This window comes from Podarcis bocagei, assembly GCF_964188305.1.
Source record: "Podarcis bocagei genome assembly, chromosome: 13".
Taxonomy (NCBI): Eukaryota; Metazoa; Chordata; class Lepidosauria; order Squamata; family Lacertidae; genus Podarcis; species Podarcis bocagei.
Genome location: NC_138138.1, coordinates 6462513 through 6488844, shown reverse-complemented (window position 1 = coordinate 6488844; position 26332 = coordinate 6462513). Strand labels below are relative to the sequence as shown.

General features: G+C 42.4%; 1 protein-coding gene and 2 long non-coding RNA genes across 7 annotated transcripts in view; 1 reads left to right on the top strand and 2 right to left on the bottom strand.

Moving 5' to 3' along the window:
- The window catches only part of RPRD1A (regulation of nuclear pre-mRNA domain containing 1A), a 43141-nt gene that overhangs the window by 8396 nt on the left and 8413 nt on the right, over nucleotides 1–26332 (top strand). For 2 of the 4 annotated variants that reach the window (XR_014001292.1, XM_081166786.1), the window contains exons 2-6: nucleotides 3083–3212; nucleotides 4402–4508; nucleotides 4607–4701; nucleotides 6437–6563; nucleotides 6676–6851. Coding sequence is in view for 3 of the 4 variants with exons in the window: in XM_081166786.1 (XP_081022912.1) it covers nucleotides 3083–3212; nucleotides 4402–4508; nucleotides 4607–4701; nucleotides 6437–6563; nucleotides 6676–6851 (635 nt within the window). In the remaining variant the exon portion in view is untranslated. Of the gene's footprint in view, nucleotides 1–3082; nucleotides 3213–4401; nucleotides 4509–4606; nucleotides 4702–6436; nucleotides 6564–6675; nucleotides 6852–8104; nucleotides 8200–26332 lie in introns of those variants that run through there. The other 2 variants (XM_081166784.1, XM_081166785.1) reach the window with 2 other exon arrangements.
- On the bottom strand, nucleotides 1132–4449 carry LOC308571450. The gene is made up of 3 exons (XR_014001446.1): nucleotides 4357–4449; nucleotides 1798–2354; nucleotides 1132–1479 (listed from the first exon to the last, which is right to left on the bottom strand). It is a non-coding gene; the product is annotated as an uncharacterized lncRNA (long non-coding RNA).
- LOC308571418 lies at nucleotides 6801–25782 on the bottom strand. 2 transcript variants are annotated; one of them, XR_014001407.1, is made up of 3 exons: nucleotides 22704–25782; nucleotides 10286–10392; nucleotides 6801–8174 (listed from the first exon to the last, which is right to left on the bottom strand). It is a non-coding gene; the product is annotated as an uncharacterized lncRNA (long non-coding RNA). The 2 variants fall into 2 exon arrangements; XR_014001408.1 differs by lacking the exon at nucleotides 22704–25782 and adding an exon at nucleotides 11722–11905 and having other exon boundaries at nucleotides 10286–11353.

The following is a 26332-nucleotide window of genomic DNA, read 5'->3' as shown; positions in this document are numbered from 1 at the left end:
TAGTTTTAACAGAGTTGGATGTAGCCAAGACACCATCTAATCATGTTGAAAGGCAAAGCACAGGAGACTTGCAAAGGAGTTTGTGAGTGTCCCCTCACTTCCCCCTTTCACCTCTGATATCGGGGATGGAAAGAAGTAGTGCAGGGAAACTCACAAAGGGCAAGGGATTTTGACAGGTGAGTTGCCCCTCCCACCTGTCAAAGTTGACCAATGGGAGTCAAAAATATTCCCCACCATAGTCTAAAGCTTAGACCTAGTGATCAGGGTTAATTATAGTCCAGTCTCTAACCTTTCCCCTTTTGAGTAAATTACTGGAGAATGAGGTAGCTTTTTCAGGTTTTTTTCTAAAGAGAATACTGATAATATGGGTTCCAACCTGGTTTCAGGATGGATACATATGTTAGGGAATGAATTGGATGAGTCCAAGCCAGTTGTATTTTCTAGAACTCTTGGTAGCTTTCAGTATCATCAGCTATGGTATAAAACTGAGTTTAGGAGGCACAATCATCTATATCAGGCAGGCACGAGGAGCTTCTCGGCCACGGGTCAAACATGGGCCACCAAGGCTCCTCATGACTAGAGATGGGAAGACCTGGAAAAAAACGGAAAAATTGGGGGGGAAACCAGGTTCCCCCCCCCCCAACGCCTTTTTTCATGTTGGGAGGGCGGGGGAAAACCTGCCCCCCCCAATTTTCCCACTTTTCCCCCAGGCCTTCCCATCTCTACTCATGACATCAGATGTGGGGCAGGTAACAGTGGGGAGAGGCACACTCCCAATGGCTGAGCACTGCCCTTTGCAAGTGTCCTCACACTTCTCCTTTAAACTTCTGGCACCAGGAGTTGAAAGAAGTGTGGGATGCCTTGCAAAGTATAAAGCTGACAACTCCCCTTGCATGACAGCCAGCTGCTTTGGGACCCCACAGAAGCGGTGTTGACAGGGCAGGAAAACCCAGGTACCAATCATGTGAAGTCATAATGGCATGTGATTGTGACTGAGTTCTGGAAGACATGCTCCCTGCATTGCAGGCATTTTTCCACCTGGCCTGAGAGGGCAGTGGCTGGACTGACTCCAGCTACAAAAGCTGAGGTTTCTGAACAGACTCTTGGGCTGAGGTATTGTTGTAAGGGGCAGTGGTTATTGTTTTTATTATTAATTTTTTAAGATCTTTATTTTAGTTCTTAGTATTTACAAGGAAATTGTTCCGTTTGGTTGGTACTTTCTGATGTTTTATTTATTGCTTATGACCACTTTTGTTATGTTTGTATTTTTTCACATTGTAAAGCACTGTGAACATGGAAAGGCGACATACAAATAAAATTATGTAGGTATGTATGGAGCCAAAGGGTTCCTCACCCCTGATCTATAATAAACCGCTGGGGGAGGTCATCTGATGGTTTGGGCTGTGCTGTCAACTTCAAGCCATTTACATGTACCTAAACTTCTCTTTCCCATGTAGAAATCTCTAGGAGCTTGTGGAACTACAGTGGTGCCTCGCAAGACGAAAAGAATCCGTTCTGTGATTCTCTTTGTCTAGCGGTTTTTTCGTCTTGCGAAGCAAGCCTATTGACGGATTAGCGCTATTAGCGGCTATTAGCGGCTTATCTGCTGATCGGATCAGCTGATAAGCGGCTTAGAAAAAGGGGGGGAGGGAAAAAACCAGCAGGAACTCACAAGACATTTTCGTCTTGCGAAGCAAGCCCATAGGAAATTCGTCTAGCGAAGCACCTCCAAAACGGAAAACTCTTTCGTCTAGCGAGTTTTCCGTCTTGCGAGGCATTCGTCTTGCGGAGCACCACTGTATTGAACAGGCCTATGAAAATGGTTGTATTGGGTGAGGGTGAACAAGATGGAACATATTTCAGATAAAATGGACTCAGTGGGGGCTGGAAAGCCAGCCAGACTGAGTGGAGGTGTACAACTGCTCTGGATTGGCGTTGCACTACTAGACTACTGTAATATGCTGTATTTGGGGCTGATTTTAATGGTGTTTCCGAAACTTTAATTGCTGCAAAATGTGGTAGCCTGGATTATGTTGGCCGTTGGAATACTGGTTGTTCGTGCATTTTGAATCTCAGCACAAAGTGCAGAGAAAAATATGGCCTCACACTATTTCTCACACAGAAACTGAGGTTTCTGTTACACCTTAAGAGAGCTAATCTGCACATCAGATCCTAAGGAAGGGACACCCCAGAGCCTTTGACAATTCGAATCACAAACACACTGTGTTCACTTTTACCCCTACCGTGAACATGGTTATGTTGGCTGGGATATGGGGCATGTGTAATCGTTCTCGTAGTTGCATTTAGGCTGCGGAACTACCTCCAATGAGAGAGCTGTTTGTCCTCATTGGGTGCTGTAAAAATAAAACACACAGATGATAGATGGATAAATATCTCAAATAAATACAATTGCATTGGTCAGTAATAAGCTTTTAAATATTCCACATAAGTACATTAAGAAAAAACTAACCTTAATGCCACATGTTAAAGGTTAATGCCTCTTGTTAAAGGTACTAGGGGTAGGTTAATTTATTTATTTTATCTATGGGTAAGTCAAAGAAGTCAACACAGTGTGTGCCCAAGGCTATTATCTTGGATTAGGATCCTTATTTGGGTACCTGTTTTTAAATCTTTGCTTACTTATAAAGTTCAGAGGGTAGCTGTGCTGAAGTTCCTGTTTCATATGGAAGCAGGGTTATAATTAGGAATCAATGATGTGAAGTTTCTGGAAATTAATGAATTGAAATATTTTCCTATGCAAATTAGGATAAAACATATTACAAAATTTTCAGATTGCTGAAAACTCTCATACCTTTACAGGGTGATCTAATTTACCATGCTTATTTCCCCTGTATTTAATAAATTAAGCTAAAGTAGTTGAAACTGCCAAGCTCGTCTAATGCTATATTTGCAATTGGCATCCATTCATTGTCAATGAACTTACAAACATATAAGAACAATAAAGCACTGGGGGGAAATCCACCCCACATCACTGATACTAACATTGGGAAAATCCTTATTGTCATTTGCTTCAGTATTGTTATAACATCCCTCTCCCCCGCCCTTTCTTTTCTTTTTTCAGCAAAACCAAACAGGAAGCTTACATTCTTGTATCTGGCCAATGATGTAATTCAGAACAGCAAAAGAAAAGGTCCTGAATTTACAAAAGACTTCGCACCAGTCATAGTTGAGGCCTTCAAACATGTTTCCAGGTACAATTGTTCTCTTCCCCAACCCCATGGAAATTATTTTTATTGGAATATTTGGGAATATTTATTACAGCAACTCAATACCGTACGCTACCCTTTTATTAGATTTTTTGAGGGGATGAAACTACTGAAAACTGTTTGCTGATTTTTAGCATAACCCAAAAGTGGCATGAATAACAGATGTACTTTGCTGCGATAATAACCTGAAAAAAGTTAATTGACTTTAGATTTGAGTATTACTGTTTATTTAGCTCCAGTTGTCCACTTCAATATGTGTTTTATTCATTCATTATGTTTCTAATCAAGGCAATGAAAGATAGCATTTCTAAAAGTGGATTTTTTCCATACAAAAAAGCAGTAGTAGAAAAATGGTTTGCAAAGCCTTCTAACAATATCATACATAGTATGTTAACATACATAGTAACATACATAGTAAGTTAATTAGAATATTGAAATGAATTTTGATGACAAGGCTCACAAATTAGTCTCTGTTAGTGTCACCATTGACTTATAGGAATGAGATGTCATGGTGAGTCTTTTGTGTTGAGCAGTAGTTGTAACAAACTTGAATGTAACTCTGCATAAGTGGAGCACGTATGAATTGAATATCAAATAATCTTTGTTGTATTGACAGGTTATAGGTTTATAATTCACCATGTAGGAAAGAGGAATGTTTTAGCTGTTACTACGTCTTTGGCAATCACTCATAGCTGAGTAAGATTGTCTTACAACTGTTTCCAAACAAATAAAAAGAATACATTAATATGGGGATTTCAGTTTAAACTTCGTTTACACAGATCTAGTATCATGGCCACAAATATTTAGATTGGTAACAAGTAATCAAGGATCTGTTCAGTTCTGTGAAGTGTTTTTTGGAGATACTTTTTTTCTCTCTCTACACCTTTATGAGAATACCCCCTCCCCCCCCCAAAAAAAAGCCACAGAGTGCTTGGTCTTATCATGCTTCACAGGTTTTAGTGAGCTATTTGAAACAGGATTGTTGTATCTTAGTAAACTGGGAGATGAATTCTGTTTACCTAGCTGAACATTCAGCTGTTTATATACCCCAACATTCTATTGGGACGTGGTGACTTGAAATTTCATACATGGTTTGGTTTGAATTCTGGTATCTGTTAATGCTCCTTACCTTGCCATGTATTAGTACCTTATTTGCTTTCTATCCCTACCACAGCGAGACTGATGAGAGTTGTAAGAAGCACCTGAGTCGCGTGCTGTCGATTTGGGAAGAAAGATCTGTTTATGAAAACGATGTATTGGAACAGCTTAGGCAGGCTTTGTGTAAGTAAATTTCAGCTCATACAACTTTCCTTTTTATGGTTCACATATCTTTGGAGCAGATTTTTTATGTCTCTAATTTTATTCTCTCTGATTTCTAGATGGCGATAAAAACCCAAGAAAACGCCCATATGAACAGATAAATGTGGAAGACAATAATTGCTCAACACAAAGTTCTCCATGTGACCCTCCACAGGTAGAAATAATCTGTGAAAGTGAAAACGTAGCTGGAGTGTTGCTTCCAAGTGTTGGATTTACTATCTCCAAACATTTGATTTGGTTTTTTAAAGCAGGTGTGTGGAATCTCCAGCCCCTGAGCCTAATTATGTCTGGCACAGTTCCCATTTTGACTCATGTAGCAATTTCAAAAAAACCCCAGTGCTATGAGAAGGACTTTGAATCCAAGTTGCCTCCCCTCCAGAGGGAGAAATGCTCAACTTAAAAGGGGCTCCCTGTGACCTCTGATTGGTAGTTACAGTATCCTTCTTTCCATGTTGACAGGTGTCAGCCAACTGACATTATGATAGCAGGTGATTGACAGGCTGATCCTACCCAGTTGGGTGGTAGATGGGGAGATTTAGAAATGTATTCTGAAAGGGACTGCATGTGGGCACATTTTCCTGCTATGGTGACAGTCTGGGTAGAAGTGGCTAGTAATAATCTTCGTTCCTTTCCTCCAATATCATTGCTGGTATTGAATAACTGCCTTGTATAGAGCTTTGCTGCATAGATCGATATTGTTGCAATATTGCCCAGCTAACATGTGTATTGCACAGAAATGAGTCTGGATATGGGGGGCAGAGAGAAAGTTTCGTCACACTACCTTGTTATAAATTTATAGGGCAAAATGTTTTTAACCTTTCAGCAAAAAGCATGATAAATAATGTATGAAGCCTTTGCAGTAGTTTAGATCAGTGTTTTTCAACCTTTTTTGGGCAAAGGCACACTTGTTTCATGAAAAAAATCACGAGGCACACCACCACTGTGTGCGGAGAGGGAGATGTCAGAGCCCCGCTGCTCTCTATGGGGAATCGGATGAGAGCGGACTGCCTGTCCGCTCTCATCCGATCCCATCCAATCTGATCCCCACCCAGGACGGAGGGAAAATAAGGTGGACACAGTCCAGCGCCCGCCTAGTGGGCGAAAATTTGCCTTTTTTTAAAAAAAAAAAATCTTTCGAATTTTTCCCACGGCACACCAGGCAACATCTCGCGGCACACTAATGTGCCGCGGAACAGTGGTTGAAAAACACTGGTTTAGATGGTATCCATCTTGTGAATAATACAGTTTCTTAAAACATTTGAAAATATGAATAGTAGTAAGTTGCTTGGGGCTGAAATTCTTAGGAGAAGAAGATTTACTTTCAAATCAATATCTGTTAATCCTGGGTATTGTCAAAATAGGTTCTTCATTGTGATTGCCATGGACAAGTAGATCTAGGGAAAATGGAGAAGCAGGAGTCCACACAGTTGTAGGGAAATGTTTAGTCTAATTTGTATTAAAATGTTATGTTCTCACAGAGGTCATCATCGTTTCCTTTGTTTCCGATGCTTAGGCTGTAAGTGCTGTTGCAACTTGGGGGAACCCTGAGATTTGCAGTAGTGCACAAAAATGTTTCAAGGAAATAGCCTAAGTGGGGGATGGACACCAAAACCAACCTAATAAGGACTAAACATATTCAGTAACCACAGAATGCTGTCTATCTGGGAAAGAAAACCTGCTTTTTGGTATAAGAATGACATGGAGCATCCAGGAAAAAGCAGTGGCTGGTTTGATGGAACCCTCAATAGGAGCACTCCACACTGCAATATTTTGATGCAGGTCCCACTGTCTAAAAAAGAAAAATCAGTGCTTTAGGTTCTTGTCTCCAGTACTGTTGCATTATATGTTGATACTTGGTTGTTTTTTAAAGTATACTTTCTCCCTCATAGACTGCAGATCTCATAAGAGCATTGCAGGAATTAGAAAATGCAGCCTCTGGGGATGCAGCAGTTCATCAGAGAATAGCCTCATTACCTGTAGAGGTTCAAGACGTGTCCCTGCTTGACAGAATAACAGGTAAGGGAAGTAGTACCATTGGCAGACATGTAGCTCATGACAGAATGTTAGGGCTTGGCTTGCCAAGATGATTTATAATGTGTCGAATTATGAATATTGTTTTTCTTTCTAGACAAAGAATCAGGAGAGCAGCTTTCCAAGATGGTAGATGACGCATGTATGTTGCTGGCGGATTACACTGGCAGGTTGGCAGCTGAAATAGATGATAGGAAACAGCTAACTCGGATGTTGTCAGACTTTCTGCGATGCCAAAAAGAAGTCCTCTCAGAGAAAGAGCAAACATTGGAAGTGCGTGACTTTGTTGTGGTAGTTCTATTCTCTAGCTTTTCTTAATTAAAATGCTTGACCATGTTTAAACTTCCCTTAAAGTTTAGATCTAGGTATTAGATCTGTTTTCTCTATCTTTTTCTTTCCAGCAGGTGACTAGGAGGGCTTCTGTCACTTGAAATTTTATTCACCATTTAATGATTAAGTATTTGCCGATAATCTTATTGTATATACCAGTCCGGGGGGTGGGTGGAATAGGCGTTAAGATTTGACATTTAACATTTTATAAATTTCAAATGACTCCTTGGACATGTTTGATATTAGTAGATATATTTTAGGTATATATATTTAGTGCATAATTTCCCAGTGATTTATTTCCCAGAATACATTACAGTGCAGTCCTAACCATGTTTATTCAAATGCAAGTCCTATTTAATTCCATGGAGGTATAGTCCCAGGTTAGGATTTTCAGCCTTAGTTGCACTTGGTTCCCACCAAAAACAATGTGACTTTGTTAGGACTAATTTTTCCCATTGATTTCAGTACGACTGAAGTTGAATTCACTTAGCCTAGATCCAGTCCATAGTCTCCACTAGCAAGTCTGCACAAGAAAGCTTTTGGTGAATTAAGCTAGATGTATATTTGTGAATCTTAATAGGATACACATATGACTTTAAAAAATGAATTTTATATGCTGGTGAAACAGGTTAATGAAATGAGGATTATTTATTTTAATTTTCTTTCCTCAGATGTATATAACTATTATTCAGAAGTTGATTATTATTATTATTATTATTATTATTATTATTATTATTATTATTATTATTATTATATAAATATATTCTAATGAATGTTCCAGCAGCCCTAGATGACAGCTCTGTGTTCCTACTACGGTGCTTGTTTTTTGAGGGGTGGTAGTGGAATAGCATTAGGATATTACCTAAATTAAGGTAGTTTGTAATGTTAGGTTATGTGCATACTTGCTTTTTTTTTCTTCAGTTAGGGAAGTAACAATGTTAGTTTTAGCAGAGAGCTATTTATAAGAGTTGCATCTATACTGACAATTTCTGTTTTGGTTTAATAGTTTAAAATTAGATCCGCAGTACATAATGACCCCTTCCTAAGATTAATTGTGCCTTAAACATAACAGCAATAATTTGTTACAAAGTAGAACAAACCCAAACATTGTTCATTAAGGTTCCTCTAACCTTCATGTGGGTAAGTATTGTCTTATAGATTTTTTTTTTAATCCAGCTTCTTTAACATCTATCTAGCTTTTGTTTCAGGTGAGGAGCATGGACCATATCTTCTAATGGTGGCATCTTCCATTAGTAATGCATCCTGCTAAAAATAAAATTCAAAATCAAAATCCTGCTTTGTCTCCTGTTTTTGAAGATTGACAAAACATACCTGCAGATAACCTTTGATCATACTAGGCATATGTTGCAGACATCATCTAAACAAAATGGAATACCTAAAGCAAGCCACATAGCTGCCAATTTAATATTAACTTGTTCATTTTTGCTAGAAATTTGAAGGCTCGATTTTATTGAATTTAAATTACTAATTCCTCAAGCATTCCTGATAGGTTGCATCTGTTTAGAATTAAAATACGCATATTGAGCCCAAGAACCTTTAGCAAGAATGTTTGAGTTCACTTATTGCTAGCAACAGAGGAAATTTTATGTGATCTGTTGAGCTGATGTTTACCCTGTGCTGAACTTAACCTCTGTTGACAACCACTATATCACATTAGCAGTAGCTGATCCCTTATAGTCATAAGAGCTATATTTTTATCTAATTCAGCATTCTTTTAATAACAGCAGCTGCTTGCGTTTTGAGTAGCTCACAGACGGCAGGAAGGCAGGGCTTCCTCCGTGGTGGTTTCTCCCCAGATATTTAGAGGTGCATTGCATTGGAACAGGGTGGTTCCATTTAGCTTCCATTTTTAAGAGTCATTGGCCTATCTTCATGAATTTAATCCTTTCTAAAGCCGTCACCACATCTTTTGATAGTCAACTTAACACATGATGTCCCACTATGCTGAAGTTAGCAGGTCTGAGCCTAATCAGTGTTCGGATGTGCACTGCCTTTAGTTATATAATGGAATAAAGGTGGGGAGTGGAGAAAAAAAGGCAGAAGGATCTTTTCCTGGCTAGAAATTCACCACATGTCATGCAATCAATAGTTTGCCATTATCTTAATATATGGCCATATGAATTTGCCCTTGTTGCATGTACCTTGTTGGCCCAAATATGTCACACCTGAATATAAGCTGCACCTTTAAAATTCAAGGGGGGGGGGAGGAGAGACAATACCCGAAAATAAGCCGCTCCCTTAAAATTCCGCAGGCACTCACACCCGTTCCGTTTTACTGTATGTCTGTTTCAGCAATGATACCATAAAAGCCCATTTTTGTAAGGTCGCAAATTTAAGTCGCACTTTAACTTCTCACGGTCAGAATTTGGAAAAAAAAGTGAGGCTTATATTCAGGGCAATACGGTAACAAACTGCCACTTGGTTTTTTCCAACTTTGGCTCTATTGTGGTACATATACCAGGAGTGGTAAGATTGATCTGATTTGCATAGCTGCAATTTCTGTCAAAATCTAACAATGTTAAGTGTGCATGCATCCATTGAAATAAGTCAGCCTAATCATTTGTGCTCCCATGTGAATAGCAAGCTGAAACCATTCTTTCACAACTTAAACCTGTGAAAAAAGATTGTAGTGCCTGTCAGTCAAGCGTGAAGAGAGGGTTTGCATAATACAGGGTAAAGAAGAAATTCCATCTCTGTGGAGGGCCCTTTGTGGAGTGACTTTAGTGGAGGTTGGGCCACCCATGTCAGAGTGATGGCCAAATTTTGCAGCTAACACAGCAGTTGTGATGGAATTTAACTTCATTGTGATTAAAAAATAGAAGTAAAACTTTCAAATCTAGTAGCTCTCTCAGTGCGAGCAGAATAACTTAGGCGGTTTTGATTGTAAGCTATTGTCTGCAAGTGTGGCATGACATAGGAAAATATAAATTAATGTGAATGGCTATTAGCTATTAACATTGGTACATTTAGGGGCAACATTGGGTGGAAATGAAAGCTGCCCGGTGAACTCAGTGGTAGGCCATGGGAGAAGCCCATCTGTACCCGGATATCTCCACGTTGGAGGCAGTTTTCAAGGGCCAAGTGGGAACTCTGAAAAATGGCTGTTAGTAGGCACATGCACATAATTAAGTAAATAAGTAAGTAAATATTTATACCATGCCCTTCCCGGCCAAGACTGGGCTCAGGGCGGCTAACATCAAATATCAAATACATTAAAACAAACAATTGATTAAAAGACAGCTTAAAAATTAGAATCAGAATAAAATTAAATGACTGCCCACGAATCACAACCATAGGGGTCAGCTATCCATGTTTGTCCCACATGAGCCAATAAAAGGGCTAAAGAGGTAACTTACAGGGTCCCATAGAGGGGGGTCAAACGGCCTAGACCGAAGGCCAGGTGGAACAGCTCCGTCTTGCAGGCCCTGTGGAAGGATGTCAAGTCCCACAGGGCCCTGGTCTCCTGTGATAGAGCCATAAATACATATTAATCAGGTGGTGGAAAGAATAAACAGAATCTTGTGCTGATAAATCAAACTTCTGTGCAGGATAGATTATGTAACTTCTTAAACAATTAGTTTTGCATGCTTCCTTCCCCACCTTCCTCCACTTTGTATTCTTGTGGTTCATGTCTTGTCATAGATTATAGGCAGTGGAGTGGAGAAGTGGAAAAATTGGAGCGAGTAGCACGCTAGGGACAGAGGATGTAGAATTCCTTACAACCCTTCCCAGGATTTCTGTATCATGCATGTTCATGATGCATGGTACAAATCTGTTTCTTCTGCCAACACATCTGATTTTTGCCACCTCCAAGAAAAGCAACCTATTTTTAGTCATCTTGTCGTTGATTATTTAGACAGACTTCCAACTGCCCTTCCCCGAGCCCCCATCTTTCTGTAATATCTTCAGATTCCTTGTTTCACTGGGTGGTATTCCATGTTTCTGCATGTAGTCATAACAAATGAAGATACTGCACTATGTAGGGTAGTTTCAGGTAGGTAGCCATGTTGGTCTGACGTAGTCGAAATAAAAAGATTAAAAAACTGTCCAGTAGCACCTTAGAGACCAACTTACTTTGTTCTGGGTATAAGCTTTTGTCAGAACAAACTTAGTTGGTCTCTAAAGTGCTACTGGACAATTTTTAAATCTTTTTATGTAGGGTAGTGTTTGGCTTCCAGGGGTTGTATGTTGTCATATCAAAGCTGCAGCCTTTTAGGCTGGTAAAGGCTGACAACTGGTTCAGTATGCCTCTGGATTCAGGTCAGTTCCAGTCCATATAGGGAAGTGTACGATTCATACTTACTGCAAGTTAGTGTGAACCGCTACAAGGTTGGAGCAAGTTGCCTTTTCCCCAGACCCACCCTATTCTTCTGATCATAAATTTTTAAAACTGATTTTTATCATTGCTTTTACACAGTTGTAACCTGCCCTTGGGACGCGGATGGCGCTGTGGGTTAAACCACAGAGCCTAGGACTTGCCGATCAGAAGGTCGGCGGTTCGAATCCGCATGACGGGATGAGCTCCTGTTGCTCGGTCCCTGCTCCTGCCAACCTAGCAGTTCAAAAGCACGTCAAAGTGCAAGTAGATAAATAGGTACCACTCCTGCGGGAAGGTAAATGGCGTTTCTGTGCGCTGCTCTGGTTCGCCAGAAGCAGCTTAGTCATGCTGGCCACATGACCCGGAAGCTGTACGCCGGCTCCCTCAGCCACTAAAGCGAGATGAGTGTCGCAACCCCAGAGTCAGTCACGACTGGACCTAATGGTCAAGGGTCCCTTTACCTTTACCTTTAACCTGCCCTTGGTATTCATGGTGAAGGACAAATAAGAAATTAATAACAATTTACATAATTTTGTAACTCATAAGCTCCATGAAGCATGTATGAAGTAAAAATAATAAAGGTAAAGGTACCCCTGCCTGTACGGGCCAGTCGTGTCCGACTCTAGGGTTGTGCACCCATCTCACCTAAGAGGCCGGGGGCCAGCGCTGTCCGGAGACCGACCCGGGTCACGTGGCCAGTGTGACGAAGCTGCTCTGGCAAGCCAGCACCAGCGCAGCACATGGAAACACCGTTTACCTTCCTGCTATAAAGCAGTACCTATTTATCTACTTACACTTAGGGGTGCTTTCGAACTGCTAGGTGGGCAGGAGCTGGGACCGAAAGATGGGAGCTCACCCCGCCGCGGGGATTCGAACCACCGACCATGCGATCGGCAAGTCCTAGGCACTGAGGTTTTACCCACAGCGCCACGCGCGTCCCTATGAAACAAAAATAGCATTCAGTATTAACAGTTGTCCTAAATTCCAGTAAATTATACCCTTAACCCTTGAAATGGCAGGCCTTCTGCCTTTTACTTCTCAGACTCTTATAAGGAACTAATGTAGAAACCAAATCAATCCCGAAGTACAGTCGTACCTTGGAAGTTGAACGGAATCCATTCCGGAAGTCTGTTCAACTTCCAAAACATTCTGAAACCAAAGCACGGCTTCTGATTGGCTGCAGGTAGGTCCTGCCGCCAATCTGAAGCCGTGTAAACCCTGTTGGACGTTCCAGTTCCAAAGAACGTTGGCAAACCAGAACACTCACCAGTTTGTGGCATTCAGGAGCCAAAATGTCCGAAAACCAAGGTGTTCGGGATTCAAGGTACAACTGTATACAATTGTAGAGTTGGAAAGGACCCACAGGGTCATCTGGTCCAAATGTAAAACAAAAAAAATGTAAAATGTACATATGAGTAGGAATAAAGGCACTTTTCCAGGTTGAAGCTAGTGAGTATACTACCGCACATGAACCCTTTAGTCTGGTAAATTAATCTCTATGGTTCATAGAATTGTAGATTTGCATGGAAAACAAATTTTATCTGTTTCAACCCCTTGCAGGATTCTTTTGTCCAACATGAGGGCTGGAACCTATGCCCTTTTAAAATGTGGGGGTTGGGGGGGGAGTTATTGGGTTGCACTGATTACAGTGGTACCTCGGTTTTTGAACATCTTTGTTGACGAACATTTTGGTTTTCGAATGCTGTAAACCTGGAATTAAATGCTTCAGTTTTCGAACACGCCTCGGAAGTTGAACACGCCATGCGGCTTCCACTGAGTGCAGGATCCTGAGACCTAGCTGTCGGCTATTGAGGTTTTGGTTTTCGAACGTTTGGAACAGTCTTCCAGAATGGAGTACGTTCGAAAACCGAGGTACCACGGTATATATTTGGTGGTTTTATATTTTGATTTTGTTCTGTGAACCGCACTGAGACCTCTGGGTATGGGGCGGTATATAAATTCAAATAATAATAACCCACGACCTTGAGATTAAGAGTCTCCCGCTCTGTTGACTGAGCTATCACGGAGATCTAGCCAAATAATGATTCAGGCTTTCTTCTGGCACAGGTTTTTGGTTCATTTTAGCTCCCCACATATACTTTGCCACCTATACTTTACCTGTGAAGGGAATAATCTCATCTTTTTATAGTGTAGGGCAAGTAAGGTTGCATTTGTATGTATACTGTGTTTGAGGTAGATTATGCCTTGTCACTGATTATTGAGCAGTTGTAGCCTTAGCCTCTACTCTCTTTCCCTTCTGAGTCACTTCGCTATGGAAGGCTTTCAGTTGTATCTAGTACAGTGCTAAGTAACAATCCTGTCATCCCAAGGATTTCTTTTTGTGCAGCCAGACTTCTCCCACTTGACTTCCCCATCTCCTCCCTAAATCTGTTTTAGGGGTTCGCCCAGTCCCCCAGAGCAGATTTGTGAAGAGCATGGCAGGAGGGAGGAAGTTCTGCTCAAGCGGAAGCCCTTGTACTGATGGGACACTGGATTTCAAGCCTTGGGGGTCATGGGAAGTGGAGGCCGGGAAGAATACCTGCACTTTCTCTCTAGAAGTACAGCAGGGGCTGCTTACCCAGTCACAGGGTGGGCTGTAGTTGTAGTGTAGCCTTATTAGACTTTACCGACTGGTGGGGAGGGAGGGAGGGAGGGAGGAAGTCAAATGACACCGAGGTTGATTCAGAGAAAGAGGTTTATTCTGCTCTCCGGATAGCAGAAGGCACTTGCATGGTCAGCTCATAGCAAGTCCAAAGAAATGAGAAATTTCATGCAGTATACAGTGGTGCCCCGCAAGACGAATGCCTCGCAAGACGGAAAACTCGCTAGACGAAAGAGTTTTCCGTTTTGGAGGTGCTTCGCAAAACGAATTTCCTATGGGCTTGCTTCGCAAGACGACAATGTCTTGCGAGTTCCTGCTGGTTTTTTTCCCTCCCCCCCCTTTTCTAAGCCGCTAAGCCGCTTATCAGCTGATCCGATCAGCAGATAAGCCGCTAATAGCGCTAATCCGCTAATCCTTCAATGGGCTTGCTTCGCAAGACGAAAAAACCGCTAGACAAAGAGAATCACAGAACGGATTCTTTTCGTCTTGCGAGGCACCACTGTCTATATCCTCCAGGCACACTCTCCCCCCTTCCCCAGGAATTCAAGCGCGTCAGCTTATACACGTAAGTTGACATCCATGACCATAAACAGTTATTCCTGTTCCGGTGCTCTTGACCATAAAAGGTTGTTCCTGTTCCTATACTCTTATCTTGGGGCAGGAGGTCACAAACTCCTGGTGCCGTTCCTGGGTCTCTTGTCAGACTTGACAAGGTCTGTGCATCTTTGTGGTCACGATGTAAGATAAGACCCAGACGCGTCATCCCTGCTCTACTGGAACTGCCAAGGCCACTCATTGCCGTCACGGACTGATAAGGAAGAGAGCTTTGAGTACTTGTTTATACAGCTGGGTTTTGGCTCAGGAGCTCAAGTTAGAGCATTTTAGAAATGCTCCCCTGGAGGAAGAAAAATGGGGATTTTGGGTCAGTTTCAAACTGATTGCACAGAAACCCATTCATTCAGTAGCCCATCATGGTTATCCCTTTTGCCCCCTTGTGGGCAAAAGGCCTTGTACCATCCCCTGACTGGCTGCTATGAATTGCCCTATAGCCTACTATCCACAAATTTGAACTGCCCTCTTGGGCAAGTTGCGGGGCGGACCAGAGTGGGGAAGTCTTCAGTCCGCTGCTACAACACTGCCTCCTTTGAGGGCGGCGGGTGCTCAAAGTGACTGCAGTCAGTCTGCCATGCTCCACCGGGGGCACTCTGGAATGGGGCTGATGACCCTTAAGCCAAAAAGGCGAGTGCTGTCTGTGGAGCATGATATGGTGCCAATTTTATAGCATCATAGAATCGTAGAGTTGGAACACCCCAAGTGTAATCTAGTGCAGCCCCCTGCAATGCAGTAATCTCAACACATAGTCCCCCATCCAATTTGAAACCATTCTGGACCCTGCTTAGTTTTGCAAATGTGGTAATAGTTTTATTGTGCTACTAGGAGGTTTATCCTGCTTGTTTTTTTCTCTAGAGCCCCAGATGATAAGACATGGCATAAACCTGAGTGCATAATAAGCCCCCTGCTGAATCAATCCAAAGGTCCATGTAGTGTAGCAGTCTGTGCTCACAGTGGATTACTATATTCCTGTTGGAATCCCATAAGCAGGATACGAGTGCCCTAGCCCTCTTCTGCATGTGATCTCCAGCCATATTGCCTTTGATACTGGACGTTTTACATAACCATCATGAGCAGTAGCTACTGATACGCAAAGTCATGGAGAATAAGGCTAATCCTCTTCTAAAGCTGACCCAAGTTGGTGATTATCTTGCGGTAGCGAATCCTAGCATGGAGGCAGTTGCATACATGCCATGACCTCATGTGCACCATTGAAGGGCTACTGACCCTAAAGTAGAGGGGGAAGCATGTGTGCCCTGGATGTGGAGCTGCCATAGCATTGCATTTGTTTGTTACCCATGTGCTCATCCAGGAGTTGTCATTACTTCTGGCTTTCGTAATAGAGTGACAAGTTGCATGTTTGGTTTGCTCTTCTCCATAAGCACCTCAGGGTATAATACTAGATACAGCTCACTAGTAAATTCCTAGCTGGCACCTCTATACAAGGGATTAATGCACGGATACCCAAATTTCTGGCTCTGAGATAGACATATATTTAAGTTCTTTCAAAATATAGCAAAGAATTATTATTATTATTATTATTATTATTATTATTATTATTATTATTATTATTATTTTAAATGACCAGAGGATCAAAGCTGATAGGATGTTGCTAGAATAAATTTCTTCCCAAAAGACCGAATAGCCCATTGCATATTTATCTTTTAAGTGTTATTAGTACTATATACAATCTTGAGCATCTTATAGAATGTTTACCAATAAATTAAATAAGCATAAAAGAGCATCCCCTGAATAATAGTACTGGCATTTATCTCCATGATGGCAACACATTTCTGGTATTTGGGTGTTGACCGCAATCCTATTTTTGACTAATGCCATTTACCCCAACATTTTCCACTCAGGCCCTTAAAATGTATAAGAAAGCAGTGGCCCTTCAGATGCTGTTGAACTCTGTCATCATTCCCTGACCAAGCTGACTGGGGCTGCTGGGAATGCAACAACATCTGGAGTGACACACGTTGACCACTCTTGCTTTAAAAATACTATGAATTTTGCCACAAAACAAAGACAGTCTCAGTAAATTGTACATGCTGAGTGTTTCAGATTTATGATTGGTGGGTGGTTTGTGGCCTCCTTACAGGTGGCCTGAGAGACCCCCACAAGGATAGACTGTTGAAGGCTCTTTCTAGAGTAAATAAAATTTAAAATCCACCTCTGGACTCTGGTGTAACTATTAAAATGTGTCAGGGTGAAGAGAAAAAGGAAGCATTGTCAGGTAAGGGATAGGAGTTCCTGGATTTCCATTTCTATGGGCTATCAGTCAATTCAATACAGTGGTGCCCCGCAAGACGAATGCCTCGCAAGACGGAAAACCCGCTAGACGAAAGGGTTTTCTGTTTTTGAGCTGCTTCGCAAGACAAATTTCCCTATGGGCTTGCTTCGCAAGACGAAAACGTCTTGCGAGTGTTCCGATTTTTTTTCGCTCCCCCCCTTTTTTCTAAGCCGCTAATAGCCTTTTAGCCGCTAAGCCTTTAATAGCCGCTAAACCGCTAATAGCGCTAAGCCGCTAATAGGGTTGCTTCGCAAGACGAAAAAACCGCTAGACGAAGAGACTCGCGGAACGGATTATTTTCATCTTGCGAGGCACCACTGTACTATAACGAAATTGCAAATTGTAGCTCTTCTTGGAAAGCAGCTTTTGGTTTTGATCAGGACTGTTCTGCTTTCTTCCCTGAAGGCTGTTGCATCCTGAGCCTTTCCTCCATGTGGTTTCCTAGCAACAACAGTTTTGTATACTAGCACAAGCTCCCCCTCATGCCATGCTTTCTTCAGCTATTGGCCTTCCCTTTACTAGGCCACCCCACCTGTACTTATGGAATCATGACCTCTTCCCAACAACAGGATCAAAAAATGTACCCTGCACGTGGCAACCACTCAGATCTATTCCCTGCCACCTGTCCCTGAAGCCACATGTGGTGGGTTGGTAGAGCCTAGCAAGAGCTGCAGTGTTGTTGAGCACCTTGCTGATCTCAGAGGTTGCCAGAATTGCATTTATACCCACCGCTTCTAGATTTGTAGGAATGATTAAATTATTCTACCCTGTCTATTCAAGCCTAGCTGAGTCAAAGAGCCAGCAGTCTTTCAAGCTGCCTCATGTAGTCAGTGGAGGTCTTCCGAGAACAAACCAGAATAGTAAACTTCATTGCAGCAAAATGTAAGAAGTGCTGGTTTGAACACCGAAATATGGCTTCAGAAGCCGGATTCTTTTAATGCAGCGTCTTTCAATACTTTTATCCTGTTCCAGTTTGTCTGTTGTTGCCTCAGGGCTGCTTGAAGATTTTAGAAGTGTGTGTGAGGGGGTGATCTTCATTAGTTGTCATTAAAATACTAGGTGAGAGCCAATGTAATTTAGCTCTTTGAGTTGATTTCTAAAGCTTTCAAAATATTTTAGATTGGTCTGTAAAAGAATGCTTTCCTGATGTTGGACTTCCCAACTCTCATTAGTCCCAGCTAGCACAACCAATAGCCAAAGATGGTGGCAATTGGACCACAGCAACATCTGCACTGCCACAGCCCCACTCTAAAAGTATTTAAAATATGTACTGTGCAGCCTGCTCTTCGCTACCATAAAGGCATCCCACAGTGGGTTTCAACCATAAAGCATTAAAAACAAGTATAGTAAAAGCAAATTAATAACATCAGTGAAATTTCATCACATCAAACAGAGTGGACAGCAAATCGCCCAGAAGCCTGAGTAAATAAATAGGTCTTTAGCTGGCACAGAAAACTAAAACCTTAGCACCAGCCTTCTAGGAAGGGGTTGCACAATTGGGGTGCTTGCACTGGGGGTGCCCTCTTCCATGTCACTGCATACTGAATTTCGGGCACCACCAGAGGGATATCATCTACAGATCTTTAAAACACAAGCAGAACTATATGGGGTGGTTCTCTGCCAGGTTTCTATGTCCTAAGATGTTTAGCGGTTTTAATGTCAATACAAGCACCTTAAAGCTGAATCAGTAGCAGCAGTAGCCAGTGCAGTTTCTAGCAGGCTAACGTGTTCTACACCATGTAGAGTGCATTGCAATCGTCCAGAACTAGGGTTGTTAGTGCATGGGACAAACTATCCCCATCGAGGGGCAGTAACAGTTGCTGTGCTAACTGAAACTAGTGTAAGGTTCTTCTCACCAAGAAAGCTACTTGTGCCTCCCATAAAATGCTGAATCCAGGAGGACCCCCAAGCTATGTTCCTGTTCTGTGAGAGGGAGGGTGCTCCAGTTCTGAACAGGCAATATTCCCAATTTCCAAACCTGGGAATGCTCACTTACAGTACTTATCAGGATTCAGCCAGAGCTTATAGGCTCTCATCCAACTCAACACTGTGTCAAACCACTGACCAGAACCCAGACAGTGTCTCCTGACTAATGAAACTGAAGGAGCTCTATTGACATGCTCCCCCCTCCAGCCCCTTGCCAGAGTAGCTGAGTCAGAGTGGAGAGGCATAAATTTTGTGCCCTCTCCTGGGCCTTCGCCCTTAGCAGGGAGTCAGCCTGTCCAACCCCTAGATATGCCCCTTTATCAGCATCTTGGTGATATCTCACTCCAGATCTAATGAGCACTCCTGTAGCTTCAAAGAGATATTAAACAGCACTATGGACAGAATGGGACCAGGCACCTTGCAGCATAACTGCTATGGAGCTGAGGTACAGTCTCCCAATGCTATTTTCTGGGAAATGGCCCTGCAGGTAGAAATGGAACCACCACAAAACCAGCAAGGTCACTCTCTTCAACCCTCCCAATAAAGGACTTCCATCAGGACAACCAGAGCTGATCTGGTTCCCAACCTGGAATGAATCCAGATAATTGGTTCCATCCAAAGGCCATTAAAAGCTACCACCCTCTAGAGCAGCGGTTCTCAACCTGTGGGTCCCCAGATGTTGTTGGACTACAACTCCCATCATCCCTGAGCTCTGGCCTTGCTAGCTAGGGGTGATGGGAGTTGTAGTTCAACAACATCTGGGGACCCACAGGTTGAGAAAGGCTGCTCTAGAGCACTTACACTTAAAAAGGAATTCTTGCAACCAAGTGATGATTGTCAAACACTTGGGTTTCTTGGGGAGCAGGCAAACTGTAGCCTCCATGAGGACTGCAGGCACCCTCCCTTCTTGCACAGATGTATTCACCACACATTGGAATCACCTGGTTAATCCCCTCCGGCTGGATCTAAACAGGGCAAAGGTTGAGAGGATGTGGTTGGCTGAACAGCTTCTAGCATCTTATGCACAGCCGTTGTACGTTTGTTATGTTTATGTCCCATCCTTTCTCCAAGGAGCTCAAGAAGATGTACATGGTTCTCCCTCTCCCTGTTTTATCCTCATAGTGACCTGTGAGGTAGGTTAGGCTGAGAGTCAGTGATTGTCCCAAAGTCACCCAGTGAGTTTCATGGCTAAATGGAGATTCGAACTTGGGTCTTCTGGGTACAATATTCTAAGTACTGTACCACATTGGCTCACACTGTTGTTCTTTGTGACCTATTAGTGATTATACAAGTTAACCAAACCATTAGTTAATCATTGTACACAAAGATCCTGATACAGCTCTAGCCATGCATAAAAATGTATCGATTTGCAACTAGTTTTCCCAGAATGTACATGAGGGTGTGCATTCAAATGCTCAACACATGGAATGATGCATTGTAGAAGGACACTGGGTGAGCATTTGGATCAACATCCAGTTTTCACCTGTGATTTTGGACCAAATGAGTGAAAAGTTGGTGAAAGCAAAAACTGGAGGGTACTATGTTATGTCATAGAATAGTTTCTCTCCTGTTATCTCTGCAGTGTGAATTTGTTTACTCTTCTTAACTCACAGCTCTAGCTTTGGGGCAATGACAGCTCCTGAAGCCACAGCTATGGAGGAGTGTGAGTTCACATACAGCACTAAACTACGGTCAAAGTTCTCTAGTGTTTAAAAAACCAACTATGAATGTGGTTAATGAGCAACCTTTAACCATAGTTATTAAACCATAGTTAAATTGCTAGGCTGGGTTTGCACATAGCACTAAGCTATGGTTTAATAAATCATGGATTAGCATTATGTGTGAACCATGCCACTTTGTGGGGCTGCCTTAGAACTGTGTTCAGATGTTTCAACTGGGAATAAAATGTAAGAGTTTCAAACGGAACCTGTTGTAGCAACAGATAAAACAAAAGTCTACTGGCTTCATGTTTGCTTCTGGAACCAATTCAAAGTGCTGATATTATCCTTTAATGCTCTATATGACATGGACTAGGATATTTAAAGGACCCCTTCCACATGTACACAGTTGCTCTTTCTTTGGTCTGCACAGATACACATGCTACTGATCATGCCTTTAGAGACTAACTGGGTGGGTACTGAGGACTGACCTTTTCTATTGTCACAGCCAGATTATTAAACTCTCCTTCAGGCTGTCCACCTGACACACACACACCCATGTCCACCTCTTTTTTCCTCTGGTTTAGTTTGTAACTTCTCTGCCAATATAAATTCTGCTAGGATTACAATTATTTTGTACAATGGTGCCCCGCAAGACGAATGCCTCGCAAGACGGAAAACCCGCTAGACGAAAGGGTTTTCCGTTTTGGAGGTGCTTCGCAAAACGAATTTCCTATGGGCTTGCTTTGCAAGACGAAAATGTCTTGCGAGTTCCTGCGGGGTTTTTTTCCTTTCCCCCCCTTTTTCCCAAGCCGCTAAGCCGCTTAACAGCTGATCCGCTAAGCCGCTTATCAGCTGATCCGCTAAGCCGCTAAACCGCTTATCAGCTGATCCGCTAAGCCCGCTAATAGCGCTAAGCCGCTAATGGGCTTGCTTCGCAAGACGAAAAAACCGCAAGACGAAGAGACTCGCGGAACGGATTATTTTCGTCTTGCGAGGCACCACTGTACTGTATTTCTTTGCTTTATATGCATTTTTTCACTGCTTTTGTATTCAGAGAAAAGTGGGCTTATAAATACCAATTGTTGGGCGTTGTGAGTAGAAGAGTAGTATTATGCTCCTGTCTTGCTTGTGGGCTTTCCATACTCATTGTTAGCTCCTGGAAGAACAGGGTGCTGAACCAGATAGGCCTTCTGATCCAGCAGGGTTCTTCTTAATTATTTTTTTTAATAGAAATTTATGCTCATTAGATGAGGATAGCACTTAAACACATTCTACTTAAGGTAAAAAAGGGACGCGGGTGGTGCTGCGGGTAAAACCTCAGCACCCAGGACTTGCCGATCGCATGGTCGGCAGTTCGAATCCCCGCGGCGGCGTGCGCTCCCGTCGTTCGGTCCCAGCGCCTGCCAACCTAGCAGTTCGAAAGCACCCCCGGGTGCAAGTAGATAAATAGGGACCGCTTACTAGTGGCAAGGTAAACGGCGTTTCCGTATGTGCTGCGCTGGCTCGCCAGAGTAGATTCGTCACGCTGGCCACGTGACCCGGAAGTGTCTGCGGACAGCGCTGGCTCCCGGCCTCTATAGAGTGAGATGAGCGCACAACCCTAGAGTCTGTCAAGACCGGCCCGTATGGGCAGGGGTACCTTTACCTTTACTTAAGGTAGATATTGGAGAGCAAAAAAATTGCTGGGTTGGACCAGTACAATGAAAAAGGGACATGTACAACGATGCAAATTTATTCTAAGCATTATGTGCTGTAAAATATCCATGTGATCTGCCAGCCACAGATGTCAGGACATAAGTGGAGTGAGAGAATATACTAATGATTTTTTTCAATGGCAAGTAGCATGGCTTTATTTGGAAGCCTAGTTAAATAGTTGCCTAGTTGTAAGCCAAGTATTGTCTAAAGGGCTTCTCAACTGAGACACCATCCAACAAAGCAGAAAGACAGTTGGATTATTGCAGAGTTTGTATAAATAAAAAGATGCAGCACATACAGTCTACAACCCAGTTACTGCAGAGACGATTCCTTGTTATATAAAATTGTCCTGGAGGAAATAGCTTCCAGACTGAAATGTAATATGAGACTAATTCATAAGGCATTAAGTTGGAGTCTGATTACTTTTGCATTCCTCTTGTTAGTAGATATTTTGCAGAACAACCATAAACGTAACACTGTCCATCGCAAAGTCCTTCCAGATCATTCCAACCTGTGCAGATCGTGGACACCGTTGAATTAATTCTAAGCATAATGCAGTATTTTTTTCTTTAAAAATTATTTGAATAAAATGTCATATTTCGGGGAGAGGCCATAGCTCTGTGGGAAAGTACATGCTTTGTATGGAGAAGGACGGTGGGGTTCTCACCATTTCCAGTTAAAAGGTTCTTGTGTAACAAGAAAGACCTCTGCTTGAAGCCATGGAGAGCTGCCGTAGACATCATTGCATCAGTTGTTTCAGTCAATATAAGGCAGTGTCCTATACCCATGTCAGTTTTCAAAATAGACAAAATCAGTACTGACCACTTATATCCTCTTTCTTTAAAAAGAAAAGAACATTGGAGCAGCTTAGGTGGAGATCCAAGTGGTATCCAGTCCAGGCACTGAGTAGGCCCATGCCTGCTTTACTTCAGTAATGCTTCAGTATGACATAGTCCCAAATTACAAAATAAATTCCAGATTGCTATTGGAATTCCACATAGTAAATCTGCTTTTGAATTTACTTGGGGCTGTCACTCCTGCTTACTTCGCTCAACAACTCCACCTACCAGTCTACCCTTTGCCATCTTCCTTCTCCCAAAACCTGACTATATGCTCCTTCTTTTACACCTGACTAATCCCTGGTCTCTTACACCTCACCCACCCCCTTGCCTATTTCCTCACAGTTCACCCAACCCTTCCACGCTCACCTGGGCGACCTACCACCCACTCTGCTCACCTGCCTGCTCTTCAGTTATGACGCTGCAGTTGCCGTGGCTGCCTATTGGCTATCAACGACAGCATGGCAGCCTTACAATTTTATTATATAGTAAGAAAATTATGACACTTACTGTGCTACTTATTCTACTTAAACCTTCTATTTACTTCACTAATTTTCAAAATATAAGCATAAAAGATAAGTTGGAAGGTGAAGGGCCTAAGAGGATTCCTGCCCCTTTAAAAGTTGCACAGGAGTGAGGATGTGCTGGCAGAGGCAAGGACAAGTGACACATATATTCAGGCCTGCATCAGGCTCCAAATACATATAAATCTGCTATGAAGGATGCAAAGAAAATCCATGCCCAATAGCTATACCTTGTTATTTCAAGGTCTGTGCCAGAGATAGCCAGCCTGGTGCCGTTCATATATTTGTGGATGGCAGCTCCCATCAGCCTCAGCCAGAATTGTCAATGCTGGAGAATCTTTATCGGATCTTGAATTGTGCCGTTGGGGAATACGACAGATTCATTTCCAGGAGAGGAAATTGCAGATTGTCTTTCTGTCAGCTCTCCACTAACACAAGATGGCGATTTATAGTAGCCAGACATTGGCTATTAAATCACTCTGGAAATAAGAGTGGTCAAGGGAACAACCTCAAATGCTCTGATCAAAGCCATTTTCTGCTGTCTGCGCCTGGGGGCTGAGTTGTTAATAACATAAAAAGCATCAAAAGTATCCAGTATGGCACAGGTACTTTTGGATCTCCCATTGACTGTTGGTATTGTTCGACAGTTGATGGCTGAACAATTTAAAATGATCAGATCAACATTAGATGAAGGGGGGGGGGGGACAAAAAATGAATCCTAGAGATAAGAAATGAAAAATGGAACTGGAACTTACCTAGAGATTTCAGACAAAATTGATGAAAACCTGACAGGACTGGATGATGAATCAGCAAAATTGGAGAAAGCAGATGATGAAATGAAAATGCCTCTTATACGTGGGTTTGGAGGAGAAGAGAAAGATAAAATCATAAATGGAGAGATGGAGAATCATCTGAATTTGGTATTGATGGAATTGAGAGGGGAAAAGCTTTGAGAAAGTTCTGGAAGAAAGTATTCTGCATACTATTTGGAGCAAATTCAGAGAATGATGCTATAAATTTATGCTACTATCTCTGGAAAAGACGGGAAGAAACAGAAATGCCCTGGAGGAGCAGATCAGGATAAATGCAGTAGGAAATGGAAACACAACAAGAGATGAAATTTGAATATACAGAACTGGGCATGAATTAAAGGATATATAACAAGAAAAGAATTATGGAATATGATTCCAATATGTGATCACAGTGGAGAGATTTTAATATGGGCATGGAAGGAAGAATTTACTATTAATGAATATGGAGGCATGGTGGTGAGAATTATGGAGGGAAAGTGGATTTTAAAGAAAAGACATGGTTGATATTTACCTCCACCAATAATAATAATTCAGGAACCCCTCTTGGACTTTCGTGGGGAAAAGAAATGAAATGTTTTTGAGAGACTTCAACTGAAAAGAAACATTATTTAACAGAAAGTAGAGAAGACTGATTTTATCTTGGACGGAATGTCTCCCCCTTTTTTATGAAGCTGGCAGATAGAAATTGGGAAGTCCTTTTATTTTTCTTCTCTTTCAACTTGCTTCTTTCTCCTGCCCTTTTCTCCCTCCCTCCCTCCGTATCACTTCTTCATTTTCTTCTCTTTTCTTTGGTATCCTCTGCTCTGGGCCTTCATTAATGTCCAGGGATTGTATAGCCAAGCATGTGGTAGATGGTTAAGGGAAGACCCTGGGTAAAAGGCAGGGAAATGTTGGTCTCCCAGGGTGAGAGGCTGGAAGGAGAAAGGAAAGATCCCAGATGAGAGCTACTACCTTCTGTGGTTGGTAACAACTGATTGGTTCAAAATTGGGAAAGGAGTACGACAAGGCTGTATATTGTCTCCCTGCTTATTTAACTTATATGCAGAATTCATCATGCGAAAGGCTGGGCTGCATGAATCCCTAGCCGGAATTAAGATTGCCGGAAGAAATATCAACAACCTCAGATAGGCAGATGACACAACCTTGATGGCAGAAAGTGAGGAGGAATTAAAGAACCTTTTAATGAGGGTAAAAGAGGAGAGCGCAAAATATGGTCTGAAGCTCAACATCAAAAAAACGAAGATCAGGGCCACTGGTCCCATCACCTCCTGGCAAATAGAAGGGGAGGAAATGGAGGCAGTGAGAGATTTTACTTTCTTGGGCTCCATGATCACTGCAGATGGTGACAGCAGCCACAAAATTAAAAGACGCCTGCTTCTTGGGAGAAAAGCAATGACAAACCTAGACAGCATCTTAAAAAGTAGAGACATCACCTTGCCAACAAAGGTCCATATAGTAAAAGCTATGGTTTTCCCAGTAGTGATGTATGGAAGTGAGAGCTGGACCATAAAGAAGGCTGATCGCTGAAGAACTGATGCTTTTGAATTATGGTGCTGGAGGAGACTCTTGAGAGTCCCATGGAGTGCAAGAAGATCAAACCTCTCCATTCTGAAGGAAATAAGCCTGAGTGCTCACTGGAAGGACAGATCCTGAAGCTGAGACTCCAATACTTTGGCCACCTCATGAGAAGAGAAGACTCCCTGGAAAAGACCCTGATGTTGGAAAAGATTGAGGGCACAAGGAGAGGGGGATGACAGAAGATGAGATGGTTGGACAGTGTTCTCGAAGCTACCATCATGAGTTTGACCAAACTGCAGGAGGCAGTGGAAGACAGAAGTGCCTGGCGTGCTCTGGTCCAGGGGGTCACGAAGAGTCGGACACGACTAAACGACTGAACAACAACAGCAAGGGTCAAGAACTCCCTTTAAGAAAGGACTCTGTATTCCAAGTGGGCTCTCCATGCCCTCACCACAGCAAGAAGACTGATACTGATGAATTGGAAAAATAAAAATGTGGCTCCCTTCTACGATTGGATTGAAGACTTATACAAACTCGCAACATATGAACAACTTGCATATAAATGCAGACTTGCCATGGACAAATTCAATGAAATTTGGAATA